This window comes from Durotheca rogersii, assembly GCF_024521655.1.
Source record: "Durotheca rogersii strain YMJ 92031201 chromosome Unknown GGS23scaffold_8, whole genome shotgun sequence".
Taxonomy (NCBI): Eukaryota; Fungi; Ascomycota; class Sordariomycetes; order Xylariales; family Xylariaceae; genus Durotheca; species Durotheca rogersii.
The window spans coordinates 1,352,936-1,376,518 of NW_026251239.1; the positions used below are offsets into that span (position 1 = coordinate 1,352,936).

Here is a 23,583-nt window from a genome sequence, read left to right on the forward strand (position 1 = left end):
CGTCCGTTGTGCGCCCCTGACATCATCGGCCCCTGCCCGAGCGGGCAAATATCTCCTTTCCACTGAGCTACGAATGCATCGATGCAGACCTATAGGGCTTCCTCGCTGCTGCTGGCCTATGGGAGTTGCCGGACCGCTGGTTGCCTGAGATGCCCCGAACGGATCGACAGGCTCTTTGCCTACCGCCTCTTCCTCAGGCCTAAGGTTTAACCTTCTTCCTTTATCTTCCCCCCTCTCCCCCTCACCCGTACCTTCGTCTTCGCTTCTTCGTCTTCGTTCCCCCGTGCGTCATATCCTCGTCGTCCTTGTCTAGAAACTCAACAGCCCGCCCACTCCCTTTTCTCCATCCCCTAGTCACCTGGTCAACAACGTTGTAAACATGCCTCAGACAGTCCCGACCGCGAACAAACTGCTCGACCTCTTCGGTCTTAAGGGCAAGGTCATCGTTATCACTGGCGCGTCCGGCCCTCGGGGCATGGGCATCGAGGCCGCCCGTGGCTGCGCCGAGATGGGTGCCAATCTCGCTCTCACCTATTCCTCGCGTAAGGAGGGCGCCGAGAAGAACGTTGCCGAGCTCAGCCGAGACTACGGCGTCAAGGTCAAGGCCTACAAGTGCGACGTGGGTGACTATGCGAGCTGCGAGCAGCTGGTTGCCGACGTGATCAAGGAGTTCGGCCATATCGACGGCTTCATCGCCAACGCGGGCGCCACCGCCGACGGCGGCGTGCTCGAGTCGTCCAAGGAGGCCTGGGACAAGGTCATCCAGACCGACCTCAACGGTACCGCCTACTGCGCCCGCGCCGTCGGCAGCCACTTCAAGGCCCGCGGCCGCGGCTCGTTCGTCATCACGGCTTCGATGTCAGGCCACATCGTCAACTTCCCGCAGGAGCAGACGTCGTACAACGTGGCCAAGGCCGGCTGCATCCACATGGCGCGCTCGCTCGCCAACGAGTGGCGCGACTTCGCCCGCGTCAACTCCATCTCGCCGGGCTACATCGACACCGGCCTGTCCGACTTCATCGACCAGAAGACCCAGGACCTCTGGTACGGCATGGTGCCCCTCGGCCGCCCCGGCGACCCCAAGGAGCTCAAGGCCGCCTACGTCTACCTCCTCAGCGACGCCAGCTCCTACACCACCGGCGCCGACATCGTCATCGACGGCGGCTACACTTGCCGATAAGTGCCGCAGCCCTTTCCTCCGCGCCCCGGTATCTCGTTTGGCAGCTCGAGGGGCGAATCGAAATCAGTCGAGAGGATGGATACTTGGTGTCCGATACAAGACGGTCGAATGGTCACTTTTTCGGTGGTGACGGTCGGGGTAGCGGGTGGCGAGACGTCCCCAGAGCCTGCATCTTTAGTAGGCAGACGAATAGAGTATCAAAAGCATAAATAGAACTTGTCTGTTCTCTCTCTCTCTCTCCGTCCTTGTGTCTCTGGGTATGCCGCCTCGTCTACTCCTGGTTCTGCCACTCGGCATGACTCATCCCGCAAATTAGCTGCTGCATCCGTTCGAACACTTCTCGGCATCTGCCACGGTTCTCCGTCGGTAGTCGGCGCTGCGCCTCTGTCGTAGCAACACGTAAGACTTTAGAAATAGCCAACGCAACCCCCGCCCAGGGCCAGTGCACGTACGTACGTTTGCGGGTTGTATCCACGTTTGCCCCCTTCCGCCCGTAGCCGGTGTGCCGCGGCCCGCGGTGCTTACGTGCGTAGGCCGGGCCCTGCGCCGCTGCGGCAGATACGAAAGGGGGGAGAGAAATAGAGAGAATGTGTACCTTATGGGATGGTGGACGTACCCAGTGTGCGCTGAGCTCTTGTACGCCTAACTTATCTACGAGTCCGTCCGTTAGCTATCAGCGGGATGTCTTCCTTGGCCCACCACCTCGCCTTCCCTCCTTTTGCTTCTACCTCCCATAGCCGACCAGCGGCAGCGGCAGCGGATACTGACTAGCCAACTCCCGCCCCGCGCCCGGCGGACCGGACTGGAGGTGCTGGGTCGGAGGCCGGGGGGCCGGGGATTGCGGGGAAAGGCTGGGGTAATGTGGCTAGTGCGAGGAGCATAGGTGTGTGTGTGTGTGTGTGTGTGTCACCTATAGACAGCCCTGCGGACGAACGGTATGGCCCCGTTAGGACGAGCCGCGGGATTCGAGGCCTAGTGATGTACGTGTAGGTAGGTACTAGAGAGATGGACAGACAGCTGGCTAGGTAGTGAGACGTCTATCTGGGTGCTCGTAGTACGCAGGCTTAGCAAGCGAAAGGATAGAGGTAGGTAATCCGGGGCGCCGAGTGCATTACCCCATAAACTGACCGAAGCAGGGTTGTCCGTAGCCTGCTGGATGCGTGCAGCAGGCTCGTTGACGGCAGGATCGTAGGTGCTGGGCGTCGGTGAAGAAGATGGACAGACGCTTCCTAATCCAGACGCTGGCCTCTCTACCGCCGTCAGCTAGGTAGGTAACCAGTTCATCCCACCTTTGGACGTGACGGCTAGCTTGGCACGGGATAGGGGACGCCTAGACAGAGATACTGGAAGTTAGGTAGGTGGGCGTCAGATGAAGGTCGACAAGCCGGCCGGTTAGACGGCCGCAGATAAAAACCAGGTACTAGATCAGGCTAATTTTTGGCGTCGGTCTGTCGCGTGCGTACCCGCCCCGAAAACAAAACTACCCACTGGTTAGGGCTCTGCGTCCTAGGTAGGTACTCGTTGGCGCCCGGCCGGCTCCAGTAGGCGGGTGGATAGACGGGTGGGCGGGCTGGCGGCGATTCTTGCACATTAGGTACCCGCCCATATTACAAACCTGCACGCGTGAGAGATATTCAAGGAATATACCATGCGTGCGAGACAATTGGCCGAGACTCGGTCCACGGGCATCAGCTTCGCCGTTTTCCCTCTTTTCAGCTCCCGTTCGGCAAGCCGCTCGCTCGCTGTCACGCTGCTGCCATTGCGACAGCACCGCGCCGCGGGGACCTGATAAAGGCATCCTAGTTAGGTATATACCTAGTATCTCACTGTCGGCCTCCAGGCTGTCCAAAACCCTGTCCTACCCTATCTCTTAACTATTAGGTAGGTATGTCTTATCCTGCCCTTGCCTCTACTAATCCCTCGCCCATGCCTCCCTCACCAACCCCCACTTACCTATACCTTCTCTCCCTCTCCCCCTCGCTCTCCACCCCTACAATCTCTAACTACCTACGTCTCGGTAGGTAAAGATAAAGCACCCCCCAGTCCCCGATCCTCGCTCCCCTCCGTCTACCTATCTATGCCTCCCTTCTATACCGCATACATAACGCATACCGATACGCTTAATAATCCCCCTCCCCTGTCCTGCTTACGCCCCCCTGTCAGCACCGACTTGACTTGCGGCTCTGGAGGAGAATAAAGCGGCCGAGCTGAAGATAGCCATGGGTTGTATCTGCGCGTCTGTGGATTCGTACTGGTCGCGAGGCGGGGAGCGAGCGCCGTCTTGCTTGGTAGCTAGTGGGCGGGGGCTCCGTCACCCCGATATCACCGTCCCTGCGTTCTCTCTTCCCGTTCTTATCCCTAGAAACTGGAAGATCTGTAGGTGCTCGTCCGCGTTGCTAATGGGTCCCTGCTGTATTGCTTACTGTGGCGTTGTGCGAGGCAACACCGAGCCTCCCTGGTAGTCGGGATTCGCTATGAAATGAATCAATTCTTTGAGAGATCCCCCCAGCTTGTCTCAGATTCGTCGAAACAAGATGTGCGTGTGTCTAGGTGTATGTGCACGCTACTGGAGGAATCTCCTTATCCCACCCTTCCTCACATCGCGACTCGGCACGGTGGGTATGACTGACCGAGAGCTAATCTCACTTCGTGATAGCTCCGGTGGACCGTGAATCTAGGCTTATCGTATACAGTGCACCATTCTCGTCTCCCGAGACTGATTGCTACCATCTATCGTCGAATAAGTATCAGCAACTTTACCGGCTCGACGATTCTATTGTCGATATTTTATTCTGTAGAACTCGACTCGGTTCTCCTGCTCAATTCCCAGCTTTGGGCACACGACCTGTCCGGCGGGTTGAATAGATTCATTCCCCTCCGTGCAAAATGTCAACCGATAAGCCGGCCATGGCCGGCCCCAATATCGAGGCACAAGATTCTGATGCCGGTACCTCGACCGAAGTCTTCGACTCTGCCGAGGAGAAGAGGCTCCTTCGCAAGCTTGACCTACACATCATTCCGCTTGTTATGTTACTTTGTAAGTTTGCTTCCGCCTCCCATAGCGCATCCCGGAATTTTCGGATTGAACATTTTGTGAATTTACCCGAGGCGCGCTGTGGTCGTGGTTGTCGTGATGGCTCCTTCTAACGTCGAGCTCAATAGATACGTTTAGCTTCCTGGACCGGTATTTCTCTCTGCAACCTCTTCACCAGCCAACGCGCCCAGCGTGGGGACGACTAACTAGACTTTCAGAGTGAATATTGGAAATGCGCGCCTCTACCACTTGGAGACGGACCTCGGTCTAGTAGGCAACCAATTCCAGGTGGCCGTTTCCATCTTCTTTGTCACGTGTTAGTCTCCCTTCGCCTTAAATCTCGTGTCGTCACCTCATCGCTAGTGCGGGAGCGCGCCTGACAGCGCGTTCGATGCTCGCCGGTATCCTAACCCTGTTGATCGCATATAGACTTGCTGTTCGAGGTGCCGTCGAACCTGGTGCTCAAGCCGCTGACACCATCCCGATACATCGCCTTTATCGCCTTCGCCTGGGGCATCATAGCCACATGTACCGGCTTTGTACAAAGCTACGGGGCGCTCATCGCGACTCGTCTCATTCTCGGCGTCGTCGAAGCCGGCCTCTTCCCAGGGCTCAACGTCTACCTGACCTTTTTCTACACCAAGCGGGAGCTCGCCTTGCGCGTCGGCTATCTCTTCGTTAGCGCTGCCATCGCCGGGGCCTTGGGCGGACTGCTAGCCTATGGCATTGGCCAGATGGAGGGCATCGCCGGTTATAGCGGTTGGAGGTGGATCATGATCATCGAGGGTCTCCCGAGTGTTCTGCTGGGCGTCGTCACCTGGTTTCTGCTGCCTAACGATGTCAACCATGCTTACTTCTTAACGCCCGAGGAGAAGCAGCTAGCAATAGCGCGGCACCGGCGCCATTACGGCGACACGGAGAGCGCGCAGCACTACAGCAAGAAAGACATGATGGCCGCTTTCAAGGACTGGAAGGTCTGGCTCTTCTGCATCGGACAATTCGGCGTCGATACCTTACTCTATGGTGAGCTTGGACCCAACAGTGGTTGAGCACGGAGGTTCGCGCTAGAGACTCTAATCAGAGATGTAGGCTACTCGACCTTCTTACCGACCATCATCCGCGGCCTCGGCCAATGGACTCCAGCTGAGATCCAGCTACTGACCATCCCGTGCTACTTCATCGGCGCCATGACTTACATGGGAATTGCCTTCTTGTCGGACCGCAAGCAGATGCGCGGGGTTTTCTGTGTGATATTTGGCGCGGTCAGCGTTATCGGGTACGGCGTGCTGCTGTCCGACTCGGCTGCAGGCGTGCACTACTTCGGGTATGGCTATTCCGATCGCGAGTCTCTCCAGACAGAAGCGGATTTAGCTGACAATCTGTAGCTGCTGCCTCGTAGCCACCGGGCTCTATGTTATCGTTGGCCTTCCGCTGGCTTGGGTACGTTTCGCATGTCGAGCTGTTGGGGGAGGCAGGATTGCGCTGACTGACACGGATCCAGCTGCCGAACAACACACCGCGGTACGGAAAGCGCACGACAGCCAACGGCATGCAGCTCACCATAGGCAACTGCGCCGGCATAATGTCCTCATTCATCTAGTAAGTTCGGCGTGCCTTTGCCATGGCGGCGTATCGCGTCGATCTCTGGTATCTAACGCTCTCGCTAGTCCTAGTGTCGATGGGCCGCGCTTCATTATGGGAAATGCCGTCTCCCTGTCTCTCGTCGGGATGGCCGCGTGCATATACGGGTTCATGTGGTTTTGGTTTGCGAGGGAGAACAAGAAGCGTGCCGAGGGATTCGTCAAGGCAGAGCACCAGAACCTGTCGGAAGAAGAGCTGGCCGAACTGGGAGACGAAAGCCCGAAATACCGGTATACGATCTAGGGGCTGGTTTTATTGGGTTGACGAGTGTTGTGAAATTTCATGTCCGGATCACGACTTGAAAGAGATGGAAGATTCTGAAGCAGGTGGACGAGGCATGAATCGCGTCGGACTGGAGCCTTTCGGTGTCAGTGCGGGCTACGTGCTCCCTAGTAGGTACCTAGCGGTCTTTTGCCGGAACTGCATATTTGCGCATAGGCATTTAATGCACTTACCTGCTCCTGCCAGTGGATGCCGTCTGCCTTTCCAGTTTCACGTATTGAATCCTCGATTTGGAGAGAAGGAACAACAAGAGTCGCATCCCGTGACCGTGAGTGACATCATGCCTATACCAACGAAGACAAATGTATGTTTTTATGCATAATATGCTTAGACGCATCAGGGCAAGCCTATACCGTTGCATAGGGGACTATTTCTAAACGGGGTGCTCTCCACCGGCGCGTGAGAAGGCGCGTCAGGATAGGTCCGTCCTCTTAGCTCTACCTAGGTAGGTATCTCAATTAAAGCGCCGCGTCGGCATCGCATCTCTCGTGACATCACCCTTTTTGCATCAGCAGCCTCCACGTACCTCGAGAGCAGCTTTTCACACCCTTCGTCTGCCGCCGCGAGACGCTCAGTGCCCGTCGTACCCGCAGATCCTACCGATACCCCTACTGTAATTTCAACGAGCACAGCTTCGAGAGAAGGTCTTCGCCATGGGTATCAAAGGCCTGTTTCCCATCATCAAGGAAGAGGCCCCGGGCGCGATCAAGGAGGGAGACATCAAGAGCCAATTTGGCCGCAAAGTTGCCATCGTAAGTGTTTCGCTTGATGGGTTTCCTCAATGGGCCGAGAAAGAATCACAACTTGCTAACTGATACTGCGATATTAGGATGCGTACGTGCAATTTGACCGCAATCAGAACCTGTTCTGCGAGACTAATATGCGACCAGTTCCATGAGTATCTACAGCTTCCTGATCGCTGTTCGCTCCGATGGCCAGCAGCTCACGAACGAATCGGGCGATACCACATCTCATCTCATGGGCATGTTCTACCGCACCTTGAGAATGGTCGACAACGGCATCAAGCCTCTCTACGTGTTCGACGGCGCGCCGCCCAAACTCAAGTCAGGCGAACTGGCTCGTCGTTTCCAACGCAAGGCCGAGGCCAAGGAAGGGCTCGAGGAGGCCAAGGAAACCGGTACTGCTGAGGACGTCGAGAAGTTCTCACGCCGGACCGTCAAGGTCACCAGGGAGCATAACGCAGAATGCCAGCAGCTGTTGAAGCTCATGGGTATACCATACATCATCGCGCCCACCGAAGCCGAGGCACAGTGTGCTGTCCTTGCTAGAGCTGGGAAAGTCTACGCGGCAGCGAGTGAGGATATGGATACTCTATGCTTCAACAGCCCCGTCTTGCTACGGCATTTGACTTTCAGTGAGCAAAGAAAGGAGCCGATCCAGGAGATCTACGTGGATAAGGTCCTCGAGGGATTGAATATGGATCGCAATCAGGTCAGCACTTCTTTTTTTTTCTTCCTTACCTTGCGTATAATTTCTTACATGGGCCAGTGCTGACTCGAGCAGTTTGTTGATCTCTGTATCTTGCTCGGCTGCGATTACGTCGACCCTATCCCCAAGATCGGTCCCAACACGGCCCTGAAGATGATCCGCGAGCACGGCACGCTCGAGAAGGTGGTCGAGCACATCAAGAATAACCCCAAGTTCACGCTGCCCGAAGACTGGCCCTTCGAGGATGCGCGGGCCCTGTTCTTCCAGCCCGACGTGCGCCAGGCGGACGATCCGCTCTGCGACTTCAAGTGGGACAAGCCCGACACCGAGGGACTAGTCAAATTCTTGGTCACGGACAAGGGCTTCAACGAGGACAGAGTCCGCGCCGGCGCCGCCAGGCTAGAGAAGGCCACCAAGAGTTCGCAGCAGGCCCGGCTCGAGGGCTTCTTCAAGGTCATCCCCAAGACGGATGCGGAAAAGGCGGTGCACAAGCGCAAGCTAGAAGAACAGAACGAGGCGAAGAAGAAGAAGCTGAAGGAGGAGAAGAAGGAGAAGGCTAAGGCCAAGGGAAAGCCTCGCGGCACGGCGTAGAGTATACGCATACGAGCATAGATCATTTCTCTCTCTCTTCGGACCGGGTGGTTTTGCTTTTGCTTTTGTGCGGCGTTAGCTATGCGCCATAAAACGGGGAGTTCACGGTTACGGGTGGGCGAGAACTGATACCAACCGGTATGGGACAACCGGTGCTTATGGATCTTGACTGATGGATATCTCCTCGCCTGGCTAGTATGACGACGCAAATTCAAATGCGTGTTTTGTCCCATAAACTGATGATGGTTCTACCCCCGGGGGGGGGGGGGGCTCCCAGTATCTGGTCCGAGGGCAAAATAAATTCATGCCATGCCTTATTTTTCTTCTAGCTCATAGAACCGAACGGGAAGTGGGATGTATCGCAGCTTGCGCTCTCCGCCAATAATCTCGAACCCTTCCCCGCCCTTCCTATGCGTGCTTTAGGGCGCGACGGGGCTGAACCGTGACAAACGCCGTCCAGTACGGCGACGGGGTTAGGCGTAACAGAGCATGATCTTTGCCGTTGGCGGGACGAGGGGAGAGGGGAAAGGAAAGAATGGGGGGAAAACAAAAAAGAAAAGAAGAAGAAAATGCAGGAAGGGCGATATGTTCTTCTGGGTCTTGATGATCGGATGAGGAGGCGAGGAAGGGAGGAAAGGGTGAGCGCGGTGTCGGGGCTAGGCAGCGTCGAGAAGACGAGACGCATACGCACCAGCAATTCCGCACATCATCACGACAATCGGCCTGGAGTCTAGTTATGTCCTCAGCAAGTGAGGCGGTAACCTCTGCAGGATTTCCTCCATAACGGGTGGCGGGCTTATCGACGAGCGCGTTTGGGACTGACTGTCTCCGTCTGCTCGCAGGTGAACGATTTTGCTACGGCAGTTAGCTGGCTACCTACAACTACCTGTTAGTCGTTGTACCTAGATGAAGCGCGATACCGCTTAACTACGGTATTACTAGCACCAAGGGCACATCGTTTCTTTCGTCCAGCCCAACGACCTGGATCATTTACGAATAGATGCTACTAAGAGGGATAGGTAGCTACTAGTCTCATGAGGGTAGTAAACACCGAACGTTTGCCGAGAGCCCATAGATGCCGTAGGAAATGAAATTTACAACGACCCGGATCATCCTGATGCCTATTGCCAACGCTCCTAGACGCTCGCCGGGATCGACGCGGGCTGGTCGGACTGCCCAAATGGGGAAGTGGGCCGGTGCTCTGTCTGCTATGGTTGGTCGGCGCGGGTGGTGGGCAGGAATGGGCAGCGGACAAAGGCGATAATATGGGCGAACTCGCCCGTGGACAGCGAGCCTCGAGCAGGCGAGTAGTACCTTTAATACGGAATTCAACGTTGTCGGGTGTCTGTGTCGGGGGTCTCCTAGGAAACGATAGGTAGGTACTGGGACCGTAGAGCGGATTAGCCCCCGAGCTTGCGCCGGTCCGTCCGGGCCATGCTCGGACTCTACCTCGACGAACCGGACCTCTCTGCGTGCTGACACGCGCAGATGCGGCAGGGGAGGCAACTCGCACACACGACACCAGCCTCTCAAGCGCACGGGTCGACGCCGAAGCGCACCGTGACCTGGGCCCACAGGGCGGCGTACGCGCCGGCGTCGGCGTCACGCGCCTCGCGCGCGCGGGCGGCCGCCCATTCCTTCTCGCGGGCGATGCAGCGGCGGGCGGCCTGGGCCTGGCAGCGGTAGCTCGCGAAGCGGCACTCGAGGGCGGCGCGGGGGCCGCGGTCGGGGGGGAGGGGGACGACGGCCTCGAGGTCGAAGCGGAAGCGGTCGGCGAAGAAGGGGAGGAGGGCGGCGGGGCCGACGAGGGCGGGGGGCCCGCGGACGTGGAGGACGCGGGACTGGGGGCCGGGGGGCCGGGGGGCCGAGCGCACGCGGTTGGGCCGCACGCGGGGCGCGTAGCCCTGGACGGCGAAGCGGCCGGCGCGGGCCTGGGTCGCGAGCCGCTCGGCGCCCGCGCGCGAGAAGAAGACCAGCTTCGCCGCCGACGTCGCGTGCCCGCCCCCGGCCCCGGCCCCGCCCTCCTCCGGCCCGCTCAGCACCGCCGCGAACACCTTCCCGCACCCCCGGATCGCCCCCAGCAGCGCCCCGTGCGTGCACCCCGGCGGCAGGTTCGTCACCCACAGCGCCGTGTTCAGCCCCTCCGGCACGTCCGCCGACCGGTTCCCCGCCACCCACGGGTTCCCCCGGTACCGCGGCGACATCCCCGCCGCCGCCATCTGCTGCCGCCACAGCCGCGCGTAATGCAGCTCGGCGTCGACGTCCGCACCTCCTAAGGGGTAGGTGCGCTCGGGGGCCGTGGTCTCGCAGCTGCTGTCGTCCTGGTTCCCTAAGTGGGCCCGCCACGCCGGCGGGTTATACGCCCTTGCCACATCCCCCGTGTCGTGGCGCAGGTCGGTCTGCTGAAGAGCATCGTGCTTGGGCCCGGGAGCGGGGCGGACGAAGGAGAGGGGGAACTGGGGGAGTCTGTAAATGTCGTAGACGGCATCGGCCTCGTCATTCTGCCGTCCCGTCTGCTGGGGAGCTGGGGGGTCAGGGGCGCTGTCTAGTTGGCCGATAGGAGCGGCGTGGCGCTCGTACGTGGGGAGCACGGCTCGGAGAGCGGACCTATCCGCAGGCGATGATGCTCCCGGAGCTTCTCTGAATCGGGTATCCACGCTTTGCCGATGATACTGCAGATGGCCAGGTGGAGCTCCCTGGTTGGCCGCGAATCCAGGAGGGAGCCGCGTGCTTGATGAGACGGCCATAGAGGTGAGACCTGCCCTGAGTTCTTCAAGATCGCGGGATAAGGCCGGGGCACCTCTGGGCCAGTTGTGCTGAGGACACAAACTATTGTTTGCTGAGTTATGGGCGTACATTGTGATCTTCGTTTCTTCCGCACTCTGGAGTGCAGTGTGGGAGAGAGGATTCGATAATAGAGAATGGGATCTGAGCTAGGAAGATATTTCTTAGCTTCAATAACTATACATAGGGAGCCTCGTACCTTCTATAGGGAGCAGGATTCTAGGGACAGAGGGATATGGTGAGCTGTAAATAACTGCTGGATGAGTCAGAGATCGAAAAGGACACGCGTGGGTGCTCGAGATAGATCGGCAAGCTGACTAAACCGCTGGCGACTAAGTTCATGTGTGCGGGTGGCATACCTACGACTGAAGCTAGATTGGGAAGATGGAGGTGTGGTGGGCTTCACAAGATTTTGGGCCGTGGCCGGGAGAAGGGGAGGAGACACAGGGCCTCTGATACTAGGCTTGCACGATCCGTTGCTAGAACTTCCGAACGGAATATGATGTGTTGAAGGATCTTTGCCCACTACCGAGTAATAGTAAGTTTCGAAGCCTGAGGCTGCCGCGGGGAGGATGTTAGGTATCGGGCTAGTTATCGAACCGCGGAGGCCCAAAGAGAGAATAGGGGGTCGAATCTTTAAATATATTTAGCATTTACCTAGACGTAGCACCCGCCCCCACATGAAACCATCTATTTCTCAGGATTAAGACTTCGGTTGTCACGAGGCGGAAGCCACGCAAGGGGAGGCTGGCCACGCACTCTTTCATTGTTGGGGAGTTGACGCTACAGCGACTTTTAGAGTGGATTTCTCGCCGACCATAAGGACAATGGGAAGAACACTATCGGCAGTTCATCTTCTGCCTGGAGATGCAAGAAAACGCCTTGGGGGTGTAAATCAGTTGCCTACCGTCTACACAATAGTGTCCTAACTAGGCTGAAGGCTTCGAGAGTTGTCCTTCACTGAGCCCTTGAGGCTGATCGGTGGCGTCAGAAAAGAGACGATTCGAAAGCACGTAACTATTGACGCCTTTGTTGTCGAGTGTTACGAAAGGCTACTCGATGAGGCTGGCAATTTCGTGAGGATGATGCCGACTACGAAAGGCATATTCCATTATGGATGGGACGAACAGAGTGGGCTGGGAGGGAGTAGATTTTAACCGTCTAGTTTAGGCCATTCTTTTCCCTTTTGTCTCCCATTCTCCAGCATCCGGTACTTCGCGGTATTGTGTGATGATCAACGGGGAGTAAGTAATAAAAACCGCCGAGGCTGAATTTCGTATCTCTAGTAGTACTAAATGTATGATTGATAAATTACCCCTTTTCGGTGTGTGCAATAGTTTGGAAATTCGATCCGCCTCCGAAACACGATCTCTACGACGTGGACAAGATAAAACAAGAATTTGGTAGATACTAAAAGTCTATCGCGATAGGAACTTGATTGGGATAATACTTGACGGCGCCTGAAGATTGATAATAAAAAAACCTAGTATGCTCCTATAACTACCAAGACAGCTAGGGCTGATGTACATGGAGAAACTTGTTCTCGAAGGTTCCCTTTCATCGGACATGGAACAGGTGTTGTAGTTATCGACAGGTCCAACGCCTTGATGCAACCCCTGGGCAGGTGCGCCGACTCGATCCAAGAATTTCAGGGTTCGCCTGCGCGCGCAACGGCTACGCCCGCCAAGACAGCGTCTCTTCTCTTCTAATACATGCGCCTTGCTCTTCGTCTTACAACTTCATACCTGTCAACTTGGCAACCCTCAGACTCTGCCTCATGCTCAGATCCAACATGATCTCTTCGCTACCGCCAGGGATGGCATAGGCGCGAACGTCCCGGTACAGCCGCTCGATCTTTGCGCCCTGGCCGCCCCTCGAGTAGCTCAGGCCGCCAAAGATTTGGCTGGCTTCTCGGGCGCAGAACTCGAAGGTGAGGGTGCTCTGGGCCTTGAGGCCGGCGATGGCGCCACCAAGCCGCAGCATGGCCTCGGTCTCACCCATCTTGACACACTGGTAGATGAGGTTCTCGAGCCAGTTGTAGGAGGCCTCGATCTGGCGTGCCATGTGTGCCAATTTCATGCGGATGACGGGGTGCTCGATCAGCTTCTTGCCAAAGGTGCGTCGCTTGTTGGCGTATTTAACCGATTCCTCGTAGCAGACGCGCGAGAAGCGGAGACTCTGGATGATGATTCCTATTCGCTCGTGGTTGAAGTTGGTCATGATGACTGAGCTCGAAATTAGCGATTACTCTAGATGGATAAGAAATGTCTGAACGAGAGACACGCGTACCCTTGAAGCCCTGGTTCTCCTTGCCTAAAAGGTTCTCGACGGGGACCTTGACGTCTTCGAAGGTGATGTAGGTCGTCCCAGAGGACCATACACCCTGGCAGTCCATCCGCCTGGTGCTGACACCGCCGAAGTCGCGCTCGATGAGGAGCAAGGAAACACCGTTCATGCCCTCGCCGCCAGTTCGCACGGCGGTGGTGAAGTAATCACACCATACTCCGTTCGTGATCCACTTCTTCTCGCCGTTGACGATGTAGTGCTTGCCATCCTCGCTGAGCTTAGCCTCGCAGGTCAGGTTGGCAACGTCGCTCCCGGCATCGGGTTCCGTGATGGCCAAGCAGATTCTCTTCTCGCCAGAGAGGAGGCCGGGCAGGATGCGGTCCTTCAGAGCCTTCTTGCCGAACTTGACCAGCGGCGGGCAACCGATACCGAAACCGCCAAGGATGTTCCAGACGAAACCGCCGGATCCGACACGCGACAATTCGTCGGTGATGATCAGCTCGTGGAACAAATCCCATTTCTCCGGCGGGACCGCTTTGACGGCGTTCTTGACGTATTCCACCGGGTAGTGGACGCCTAGGAGGCCGGCCAGATAGCCGCGACGACCCGCCTCGAGGAAGATCTCGCGCGGGACGTCTTTCTTCTCGTCCCATTCGGTGACGTTCGGCTCGATATCGGTCTCGACCCATTGGCGAACCTCAGCTCGGAGAGCAGCGTGGGATTCGTTGAAGTAAGGCGAATGGTACTACGCTTTCGCGATTAGCAAGCAGAGATCTGACGAGTGGGCACGGCGAGAAGACGTACGCCCTGGTACCAGCTGGGGTCTCCAAACGGGATCAAAGAACCGTACGGCTCCAGTGCTTCGGCGTCTTCTTTCGCAGCGGCGGGCGCGGCGGCCTTCTTGACCTCTTTCGTCGGCTGGGGGGCAGCCTGTGCCGGGGCCGGAGCCGGGGCCGGTTCGGGTTTGGGCTTGGTGTCTAGCGAGCCGATCTGCAGCGACGGCTTGTACTTCTTAAGGATCCCGTCGTTGTGGTACTTCCAGAACGGCTTGGACGCATCCTTTCCCGCGAATCGGGTCAAGATCTTCTTCCCGCCTGCACGATTCCTCGCAGCGTGGTTAGCAGCGCCGAACTCAAGTTTATCTAACTAGGGCGCGTGCGCAGCGAGGCGATGGCGGGAAAGGGGAGCGACAAGACAACCACGGAGGGACGGAGGGGGTGGTAGACGGGGTTCGATGACGACATACCAGGGTGGTCGTCTTGGAACTTGGTGAGGTCGTAGACGTCGCCATCCACTATAATCCACAGCGAATCGGCCTTGTTATGCGACGCGACGTCGCTCTTGGTGAAGGTCTTAGACATGGCTGGCTGCGTCGGTCTCTGCGGGTATACGGGTGGGAATTTCTGCGAAGGCTGCTCGGGAGACTGGTGAGGTGAAGGGGGAGAAAATGGAGACTTGGTGGCGGAGGGTGTGTGAAGGGAAGAGAAGAGGGAAGGAGAAAGAGAAAGAAGGATAGGTGAGATGGGACGAGTTGAGGGAGATGAAAACGATCTCACCGGACTGCATTATGTACGAGGAGGTATGGATTCGTTCGGGGCGCGTCTCCAACCCCACCGGCTTGGGGGAGAGGCTGCTTACAGATTACAGAGCTACCTACCTGCCTAGGTAGGTAGGCATACAGCCTAGGTACATACGAGGGCTGGGTACAGAGGATGCCTAGGCAGAACAGGTATCCCGCCTCGGAAACACCGCTGAGAGGTACATGCAGTGGTGGTAGCAGTGGTGGTACTCTAGCACTTCGCTGAGAGGTAAGTACCTGGCAGTGGCAGCACTGCCCGTCTTGACATGTGATGGTACTGAGACAGGGACCCCGGGGTAGCGCTGGGGTAGGTACCTCTACCGCTAAGTGGCCTCCCCCTAATTGCCTGCAAACAGCCCGTCCCGGTCCGCCACGCCCCAGACGGCGTGCCAGTCGGGGAGGTCGTCCAGCCATTCAGGCTGTCGCTATTGGCAATGGTAGCGGACCCATCGCCTGCAATCCGCAATCCGCAATGCCTCGACCCCATCCTCTCTCGGTACCCCACGCTAGCCGAGGCTGTTCGTGCTGCTGGACGTGGGCAGCTCCCCTTCTGCGGCGTCGTCCCCGGCCCGGGGGTATATAAAAAGGGTTCGCGGGGAAAGGGAATGCCCAAAAGCTTTTCCCTCGCCGGTGCCGCTGTTCCTCCTGCTCGATGCAATCGTGTTCAAACGCTGTCCTCGCGCTGTTCTTTTTTTCTTTTTTTTTCCACGTGACGGCGTTCGATCCGAGATTACATGACATAGGAACGCATCATCGGGAGCGCAATGCCACTCATCGCCACCCTTAGAGCACCTCCTAGTATCTCTACGACGTGGACAGGACAGGCAAAGGTATATACATGTCCTGGGTACATCCCTCAAAGTACAGCATTCCCTCCCGTGAATGATGTCACTGCTAGTCGTGTCGGGCGGTGACCAATGGAAGAGGTCGGAAATCAAAAACGAGCCGAAGCTTGGGCGATGCCGAGGTATCTGAACTGAACGGACCCCACATGCTCTGAACCCGTGGTCACGAGGGATACCTACCTAGGTTAGTCGCAGCTATACGTAACGCAGGGGCCACCTGCCATAATCACCATCACCACCGCTGCCCAGGTCCCCGACGCTCTTCTACCTACCTACATACCTGGCCTCATTCTGGCCCGACGTCTGGCATACCCGCGAGTGAGTCTCTCGTCGCAATTCCACGACGGGGACGTGTGCACACTACCCGACTGTGTACGCCGCGGTGTCGACACGGGCATGCATCCCATACGAGCTCTTCGTTTCTGGGTCGCCGGCCACGCCGTGAGGCCCAAGGTGAGTCCAACACTGAGCCCGACGATGTTGGAGTCTTGCCCAGAATCCCGTGACTCGGGAGGGTCTTCCTGATGCAGACAGACCCTGCCGTACGACAAGTAGGTACACAATGTGATGCTGTGTAACTGGATACGTTACCTGTCACTCCATCATGGCTATTTTGACCCCTCGAGTTCGATCGCCTGGCCTCCGGGTCGGTGCATGTCAGGAACGGCCACTCCATTGGGCGCCGGCAGCACAGTGAATCGGCTTTGCCGGCGGCCGTGAGAGGCTCAAACCACAACTTGGCCGTGTCGGGCATTTAGCGCTGTCGCAGGGATGCTTCTTCTTTTTTTTTTTTTTTTTTCCCCTGAGCGGGCCGGTGTTAAGCGCCGCGTCTCACAATCGACAACATCGTATCCAGTCAATGTCTTTGTCGACGCGAAGCGAGCGATCACTCCGATGGCTCCAACCGCTGCCCCCAGGGCGCCTTGATTGGCCGCCAGAGCTTCATTTGGCAACTCTGGATTTAGAAGCCTTTGACGCCGTGTTTCGATTTACACCAGACAAAAGCCCAGACGCCTGTCTTCTCTCGCGACCTTTGTCAATCATCTTGACCGCGTCCCACCTGCGCAGCGCTTGTTTGCCGCTGAGTCTGTCAGGCATATTGTCGCGATAATGACCATGGGTCTGTTTGCCTTTAAATAATCTACTGCTCGCCTCTCTGTCGCTGTCTCGGGGCCTGCACCAATCCTTTCTTCGTTACTAACACATACAATACGGCACTGGGTGTCTTTGGTTCATTTTTTCATTCCTCTTTCTAGTAATTGTCTATTATCTGCCTGCATTGCCCTACTTAATACTCTACAGTTCATTCGCTTCGTCTCTTCCTCTTTCCTCTCCTCCGCCTACTAGATTTCTCGCCGTAGTCCTCGTCCCTGAAGCCCTCGAGCCTGGGTAATCACACTCTTTCGTATCAAGAGGAGACACGCCATACGCGAAACAAAATGCAGATCAAGTCTTTCGTCTCCAAGGTTGGCAAGGGCGCCGCCACTAAGCAAGTCTACATCTACGAGACCTGGCTGCGCTGGGCTGCTCGTGGTATCCAGTTCATCCTCGCCGTCATCGTTTGCGGCCTGTACGGACGCCGCGTCGACATCGATCACAGGGCCGGGAACGCGCAGTCGGCAGCCTGGGTCTACGCCCTGGTCGTAGGAGGCTTCTCCTGCGTCACCTGTGTGTTCTACGGCATTCCCAACCCCTTCACCCGCCTGCAGTCGCACCGACTCTTCGCCTGGGACCTCGTTCTCTTCATTCTATGGATCGCCGTGTTCGGCACCTTTGCCGCCATCTTCCTCAAGCGCGACGATGACGAGTACGAGGGCACGAGCGTCAGCCTCATGAAGTGCGCCGTCTGGCTCGACCTCGTCAACTGCATCTTCTGGCTCGCCACCGGCGTCTACGGCTGCGTCCGCACTTTCGTCGGCCGCAAGGTCAACGACCGCGTCGAGCACTACCAGAACAAGGCCGAGGAAGGCCTCAACTCGAAAATAGACCAATTCACCACCTCGGCCGCCAGCAAGCTCGGCGGGAAGCTCAACCCCCTAAAGAAGGAGACGGTCTAAACGGCTCGTTAATTGGGAGGAAGTGCACGAGCAGTAGGGAAGCGATGTAAGAGGTTGTCGGCGTTTTAGACGATGACACGAATTTCATTATGCATGCGTTTGGCGCAGTTATCGGGATTCATATCGGCGTTGAACAGCGATACGGTAATGGCATGGTCTCAAGGCAGGTCCGCCATAGGTCTCCGATCTTATAGACGAGTCCACATTGTACAAAATAGAAGAAAATATTCACGTTTGTTTTTGATTCGCGCGTAGTTGGTGAGAACTCACTCTACTTCTATCTCCAGATTCTAGTTGTCAGGGTTTCTCGGGGTTTGTGCGGCTATCGTTAATACGTGTATTCGTGATGCAGACTAGATTTCCCGTCCCACTTGATTATAGCCAGGTGCCAATACGCACCGCAGAAAGCCCACTGAAGCGGCAATCTTAAAAGAACAAGGGGTGGCAAATAGCTACGAGAACAAATCACGATGTAGCGAGGGAACCGAGGGGGGGATTGGACTTACATTGCTCTTCGTGAGATGCTACGAATGTACTTACCCGATTCCAAACGAACCACCATCACCTCGCTATTTCTGCGGCCGGCGGGCTAGTACCTACCTACCTAGACGACCATGTACCGGAACGAGCGCAAAACCCTCGATGGCAGGCTCGTCCAAGTCCGAGTCGGGGGGACGGAAGACGCCCTTCTCCACCCCGGCGCGCGGCCGCGGTCGGGCGTCTGGACGCCGTAGGAGCGCGCCAAGCGGCGCTGGAGGACGCGGGCCTCGTCGGCGAGGCCGAGGTCGGCGAGCAGGTCGAAGACGTCGTACCAGCCGGGGTGAGTCTCGGCCTGGGCGCAGTCGAGGACGATCTTCCAGAAGTCGCGGGGGCGGGAGCGGCCGGCCCACTCGCAGATGCGGACGACGACGCGGCAGTGGGCGACGACCTCGTCGGCGTCGTCCGTGCTCGCCGCCTGGCGGAACTCGAGCGTGCGGCGCGGCTGGTTGTACGGGTCGGGCAAGAGCTCGCCGCCCGGCCCCGACGGCCCCGGCCACACGCGCCGGTACGTGCCGGAGTTGTACGCGCCGAAGTTGTACGCGGCGCGGTTCATGAAGAACTGCATGAGCAGCGCGACGGTCGGCGCGTTGGGCGCCGCGAGCAGCGCCCGCGCCCCCGCCTCCGTGCCGAGCGGCGTCTGGCGGCCCTGGTCGAGCATCGGGTCGCGGCCCAGCCCGAACACGTGCTCGCTGAAGGTGTAGCCGCCGAGCGCGCCGCGGCGGAAGAGCGGGGGGAAGAAGGGCGCCGGCGCCGGCAGCGGCCGCGTCTGGGGGCCGCTGCCGTCGGCCCACGGCGGCACCTCCTCCAGATCCGGGTTGCGGATGAGCGCCGCCGCCTGCTCGGGCGTCACCCAGTGCGCGAGTTGGCTGTACAGGCGGTTGCTCGCGGCGAAGGCCGTCTCGCGGCGCGGGGGCGGGTGCATCTGCACCAGGATCGGGTCGGCGGGGTAGAGGAAGGCGGCGATCCTGCGCAGCTCGTGGAACGGGATCCAGTCCCTGCCGCGGCCGTAGTGGACGTGCAGGCCGGCGGTCTCGGCGGGGGCGAGGACCCAGTACGCGTCGGACAGGGCCCAGACGACGGCGCGGACCTCGTTGTAGGACTTCTCGGTGGCCCAGAGCGGCGGCGACGTGATCTCGGCCCGCTGCCAGATGTACTCCTGCATGTGCTCCTCCCGGAGCAGCTCCGGCGGCATCTTGACCGACATGTCGTCCTTGACCTGCCAGCCCTCGGCATAGGGCCTCAGGTGGATGGCCTCGGGGTCGGCGGTCGCCTCCGCTTCCGAAGATACGACGCGGTCGCCGGCGCAGCGCTCCGCGGCGAGCCTGATCGTTCGCTTTATGTTCGCTCGGACGGCGGCCGGCACGGAGACTCCGTGGGCATTCCCGCCCCCGTCGACAACGATGGGCGCGCCCCGGGCTCCTAAAAACCGCAGGGGCTTGCGGGCTGGAGAAGGGGGGTTCCTCTTCACGGCTACGAGAAACTCCAGCTCGATGCCGAAGCTGCTGGTGGGTTTGTCTGTCGCCATATTATTACTCGTTGCGAGGAGGGTCTTACCGTGCTACACTCTCGGTGAATTAGTTTAGCGACAATAGCAATGCTTCGCTGTCGATATGGCGAGACAAAGTCGACACGGTTCCTTTGAGCCCCGCGAGCATCTTTTATCACCTCCTAGAACAAAGTCTATATGTGGAAAAAAGGCCTTTGTTTCCCGCCCTTGTAAAACGAACAATGTTGTTTCTGGCCAGTAGACTTGTGAAACCACGATGGGACAGTCCTCCTACGCTCACCTACTGTCATAGAGCTGGACTCTCACGCTGCAATCATTCCCGCCAATAGAATAACAGAAACCACCTAGGTATATCCAACGACAGGATCCAACGACAGGATCCGAGCCGTAGGGCTGGCGTCATTACCGCTCAAAGATACCTTACGCAGCGGCGTTCCGCCCTCCTCCGGGGCGTGCATCCGCCTCTGAAGCCCCTAGGGTTGGGTCAAGTCCGTTTCAAGCCATACTTTCACCGCCCCCTTTAGTGCTGACTATGCATGACGGCCAGTTCGCCGCATGACCGCCCACCTGAACGATCGCGGCACGGAATGCGAAAGAGTCTAGATTAGCATTCATTCGTTCCGTCTCGTGGTTTGATCTATAATAGCATGCTGGCGTTCCCCGCACCGCGTGACCACCTCGCCTCCACGTAGGTAATAACCAAGTGATCTTGTCTATGGGAGGCCACAGTAGGATACCCTCGAATTGTCCCCGATGCCTCGCGTCTAACGATACTCCAGAACGAAAAATTACTCTTTGCGTGTTTTAGGGAAGAAGCATGTGCACCTGCATCGCATTGAAGGTATATATATAAAAAACAGCGGAAATCGTCCTAATGCATGTTACCCCTTGCCCCTTGCCCCTTGCCCCTTGCCCCTTGCCCCTTGCCCCTTGCCCCTTGCCCCTTGCCCCTCGTCCCTCTCCGACCAGAGCGCGCTCTGAGCCCAACCCCTATCAACTCCTAAACGACTAGCTAGCTACCCAACCCGAAAAACAAGACGGAAAAAAAAAACACACAAGAACCGAAATTACAACCGTCCGTCCGTCGTCAGCGCCACCCGACGAGACGCCTCTCGGGGGCGGTAGTCAGATGCCGCCATTGGAAGTCATGGCGGTATGTGACGCTGCCGAGGCGGCGGCTGAGCGGGGCGGCGGCGCAGTCGTAGCAGTACTCGGTCCAGTAGAGGGGGCGGCGGCGGAGGCAGCCGTGGCAGGTGTGGGGGGTCGCGGTGGACCAGTCGCGGGAGTGGTCGGTGTCGCGGTCGCGGTCGCGGGCCGGGGCGGCGGCGGCGCGGCCGGAGGACACCAGGCGCAGGCTCGAGTGCGGGCCGTTGTAGATGACGGCGTTGCTGTGCTGCAGCGTGCGCTGGTCGACGGTCATGCGCCCGTCGTTGACGATGTACTGGGTGGGGTGGCGGCGCGGCCGCCCGCAGTCGCGGTCCCGGTCGTAGTAGTGGTGCTGGTGCTGGTGCTGCACCTCCTCCGCGTGCTCGCGCCGCGTCTGGTGCGACAGCTGCCGCGCCAGGTCCCGCGCCAGCGCGTGCGAGTCGCCGTCGTAGTACATCAGGGCGGCCATCGCCTCTCGGCACGGACGCGGTGGCGTGCGGGGAAGGCGGGAGGTGTCGATGTCGCTGTGCGGTGCGGGCGGGCGGCCGAGGTGGGGTGAAGTGGTGGTGGCGGCGTGGTTGACGGCCGCGGGTAGGTAGCAGTGGAGGAAGTAGTAATAGGTATGAGATGGGGGTTGTGGTTGCGGTGGAAGGGTTGGCGGCGACCGATAGGTATGTCTAGACAGGTGGTAATGATATACTGGTGATGCTTGGGGTGGTAGATATTATTTGGCGTCCTGCTTCACGGAGAGAGACTCTCTGTCTATGATGGAAATAAAATCTCGCGATGGGAACGGGAATGTGAGAGGGGAAGATTTTTTTTTCTCTTCTTCTTGAGAGTTCTCGGTCTGGCTGGCAGCCTAGTCTTGTACTTATTTAAATATGCGGGCGGATGATGACATGCCTACGACTAGGCGCCATCCTTCTCCTTGCCTATCCTCCTCTGCCCTCTTGTCTGCCTTACGCGACGGCCTCCGGGATCGTGGTAGACTAATCTAAGCGCGCGTGCATCAAATCGTGCACATCGAGTACCAACACAACCAATGACAGAAGCCCGGCCTTGGCCGCAGGGCGGAGCAGCAACGCGATCCCACCCCCGTCTTGCGCTGTTCTCCTGGCTGGGGGATTTCAAGTCGATCAGGGTCTCGCCTCTTTTCCCGGCCCCCAACAGGTATCCCCCCCGCCTGCTCCACGGCGCCGGATCAGTTATGGAATAGTTTGGCGCTTGCCTGATGATGTTGGCTCCGTCGGGTGCACAATGTGGGCAGGTCGTCAAGTGACGGACGAGGAGGGGAGGCCCGCGGGCCGGCGACGGCACCAACACCTTGCCTGTCGCGGTGGACGCAGCCAGAGCGGTGAAGCTGACGCTCGATAGATGCCACACCAGGGGTTCTTGGCTGTAGGACCCGCGATACCATGGGGGGATCATTGAGGCTGAGATGATATGATTGGCACAGGCATCCCACGCCACATCGAAATGCCCGATTTCAGAAGGGCACTTCAGCTTAGCGGCGAGTATCGTCATAAATATATCGGGATCTTTATTGATATTTGCTGCGGTAAAGCACCAGCTGGCGTTTAGAAATCGCCTTTGGTACGGTTCTCAGCACCGACCTCTATGGATAATTTGATGTAGGTACGGTTGTAATATTATGTGCTCTCTAACTCGTCTTTGTCGGTGCTACGGGGAAAAAAAGCCTCAAAAAATATTGTTGCACTTTTGACGTGGCATGTCGTCATGATTTCCCCTAGACGCAGCCTTGGGGGGCACTGGGTATCATCAAGAGAGAGGACAATCGCCGGCTTCTCGACAAGCATTTAGTCGGCCTGGGGAAGGCTCTGGTTCCCGGGCCTTGTGATACAACCCATGAGTGACGTCGGCGAGGAAACTGGCATGCTGCCGTTGTAGCAAATGGGGTCTAGGCGGCGATGGTCGTTACAACGACCACCTGCGAAAACTCGTGGTCTCTAGACATTTAGTGGCTTGGGTATCTCAGTGTCGAAAACGTGTGGTAATAATGTTCGTTGTGTGTTCCAGTATCCGAGACCAAGTAGACCGAATCTCGACCCTTCTCGGGATACGAGGGGCTCCACCGAGCACGTAGCTCAACATGAGGACCAGTATCAGGAGGACCGTTAGCCTTGAAGAAACGGAGGCAGTTAGGACAAGGTCGAGACGGGAGGGGAGCAAGAAGCGAACGTGGACGAGGGATGTCATGGGAATTCCGGCCTCTATAAGAGGCGCGAGAGGAACACTGGAACAACAACAGTATGACGTCTACGTCCTAAAATAGGGCCCCTTGTGTCTCCCCGGGACGATGGCAAACCTCCGACACGTGGTCATTAACGATCGACAGCGTGAAGAGCTAGGTATAATTCGTCGTCTGAACCTGTGGTGGTGCCCCCGGATGCCAGCGGGAGAATATTAGAGCGGGCTGAGCCGTCCACGAATTCCATGACAGGCGATATGATGCCCACGGCTGCTTAATACCTATCGCCGAAGTCTCTGCATCTCCGCTGGGGCACGGCTAGATTCTGTTACCAGGGAGGACACCGGTTGGTGGAACCAATAGGGAATAGCATCATAACACCTAGTACAAACGCCTGTGGTGAGTAAGGAGCAAAACCCGGAATACAGGAGAAATATAAGGAACCAAAAACGC

The 23,583-nt window shown here is 57.9% G+C and overlaps 8 protein-coding genes across 8 annotated transcripts; 3 read left to right on the top strand and 5 right to left on the bottom strand.

The window, feature by feature from the left end:
• Positions 1-379: 379 nt before the first annotated feature.
• Positions 380-1,180, top strand: GGS23DRAFT_604860 (L-xylulose reductase; the record flags this gene model as incomplete). Its single annotated transcript, XM_051519667.1, has 1 exon — positions 380-1,180. One exon carries the CDS (start codon positions 380-382, stop codon positions 1,178-1,180), a length of 801 nt encoding a protein of 266 aa, XP_051372625.1.
• A 2,886-nt stretch (positions 1,181-4,066) lies between these two features.
• Positions 4,067-8,177, top strand: GGS23DRAFT_604861 (DNA-repair protein rad2; the record flags this gene model as incomplete). Its single annotated transcript, XM_051519668.1, has 10 exons — positions 4,067-4,217; positions 4,343-4,364; positions 4,433-4,530; positions 4,644-5,237; positions 5,304-5,538; positions 5,600-5,654; positions 5,716-5,813; positions 5,882-6,085; positions 7,028-7,589; positions 7,662-8,177. 10 exons carry the CDS (start codon positions 4,067-4,069, stop codon positions 8,175-8,177), a joined length of 2,535 nt encoding a protein of 844 aa, XP_051372626.1.
• Positions 8,178-9,706: 1,529 nt separating this feature from the next.
• Positions 9,707-11,035, bottom strand: GGS23DRAFT_620778 (uncharacterized protein; the record flags this gene model as incomplete). The annotated part of the gene is made up of 1 exon (XM_051521127.1): positions 9,707-11,035. One exon carries the CDS (start codon positions 11,033-11,035, stop codon positions 9,707-9,709), a length of 1,329 nt encoding a protein of 442 aa, XP_051372627.1.
• Positions 11,036-12,530: 1,495 nt separating this feature from the next.
• Positions 12,531-14,703, bottom strand: GGS23DRAFT_520756 (acyl-CoA dehydrogenase NM domain-like protein). Its single transcript, XM_051514644.1, has 4 exons — positions 14,494-14,703; positions 14,052-14,341; positions 13,251-13,992; positions 12,531-13,186 (listed from the first exon to the last, which is right to left on the bottom strand). The coding sequence occupies exons 1-4, from the start codon at positions 14,606-14,608 to the stop codon at positions 12,693-12,695; spliced, it is 1,641 nt and encodes a 546-aa protein (XP_051372628.1). The 5' UTR covers positions 14,609-14,703; the 3' UTR covers positions 12,531-12,692.
• A 1,749-nt stretch (positions 14,704-16,452) lies between these two features.
• On the top strand, positions 16,453-18,114 carry GGS23DRAFT_566000 (uncharacterized protein). Its single transcript, XM_051516248.1, has one exon. It carries the CDS (start codon positions 17,111-17,113, stop codon positions 17,726-17,728), a length of 618 nt encoding a protein of 205 aa, XP_051372629.1. The 5' UTR covers positions 16,453-17,110; the 3' UTR covers positions 17,729-18,114.
• A 101-nt stretch (positions 18,115-18,215) lies between these two features.
• Positions 18,216-19,853, bottom strand: GGS23DRAFT_620783 (putative amidoligase enzyme-domain-containing protein). Its single transcript, XM_051521128.1, has one exon. The coding sequence runs from the start codon at positions 19,791-19,793 to the stop codon at positions 18,333-18,335; it is 1,461 nt and encodes a 486-aa protein (XP_051372630.1). The 5' UTR covers positions 19,794-19,853; the 3' UTR covers positions 18,216-18,332.
• A 1,009-nt stretch (positions 19,854-20,862) lies between these two features.
• GGS23DRAFT_596410 (uncharacterized protein) lies at positions 20,863-21,390 on the bottom strand (the record flags this gene model as incomplete). The annotated part of the gene is made up of 1 exon (XM_051518473.1): positions 20,863-21,390. One exon carries the CDS (start codon positions 21,388-21,390, stop codon positions 20,863-20,865), a length of 528 nt encoding a protein of 175 aa, XP_051372631.1.
• Positions 21,391-21,655: 265 nt separating this feature from the next.
• On the bottom strand, positions 21,656-22,679 carry GGS23DRAFT_520826 (uncharacterized protein). Its single transcript, XM_051514648.1, has one exon. It carries the CDS (start codon positions 22,443-22,445, stop codon positions 21,831-21,833), a length of 615 nt encoding a protein of 204 aa, XP_051372632.1. The 5' UTR covers positions 22,446-22,679; the 3' UTR covers positions 21,656-21,830.
• Between the last annotated feature and the right edge of the window lie 904 nt (positions 22,680-23,583).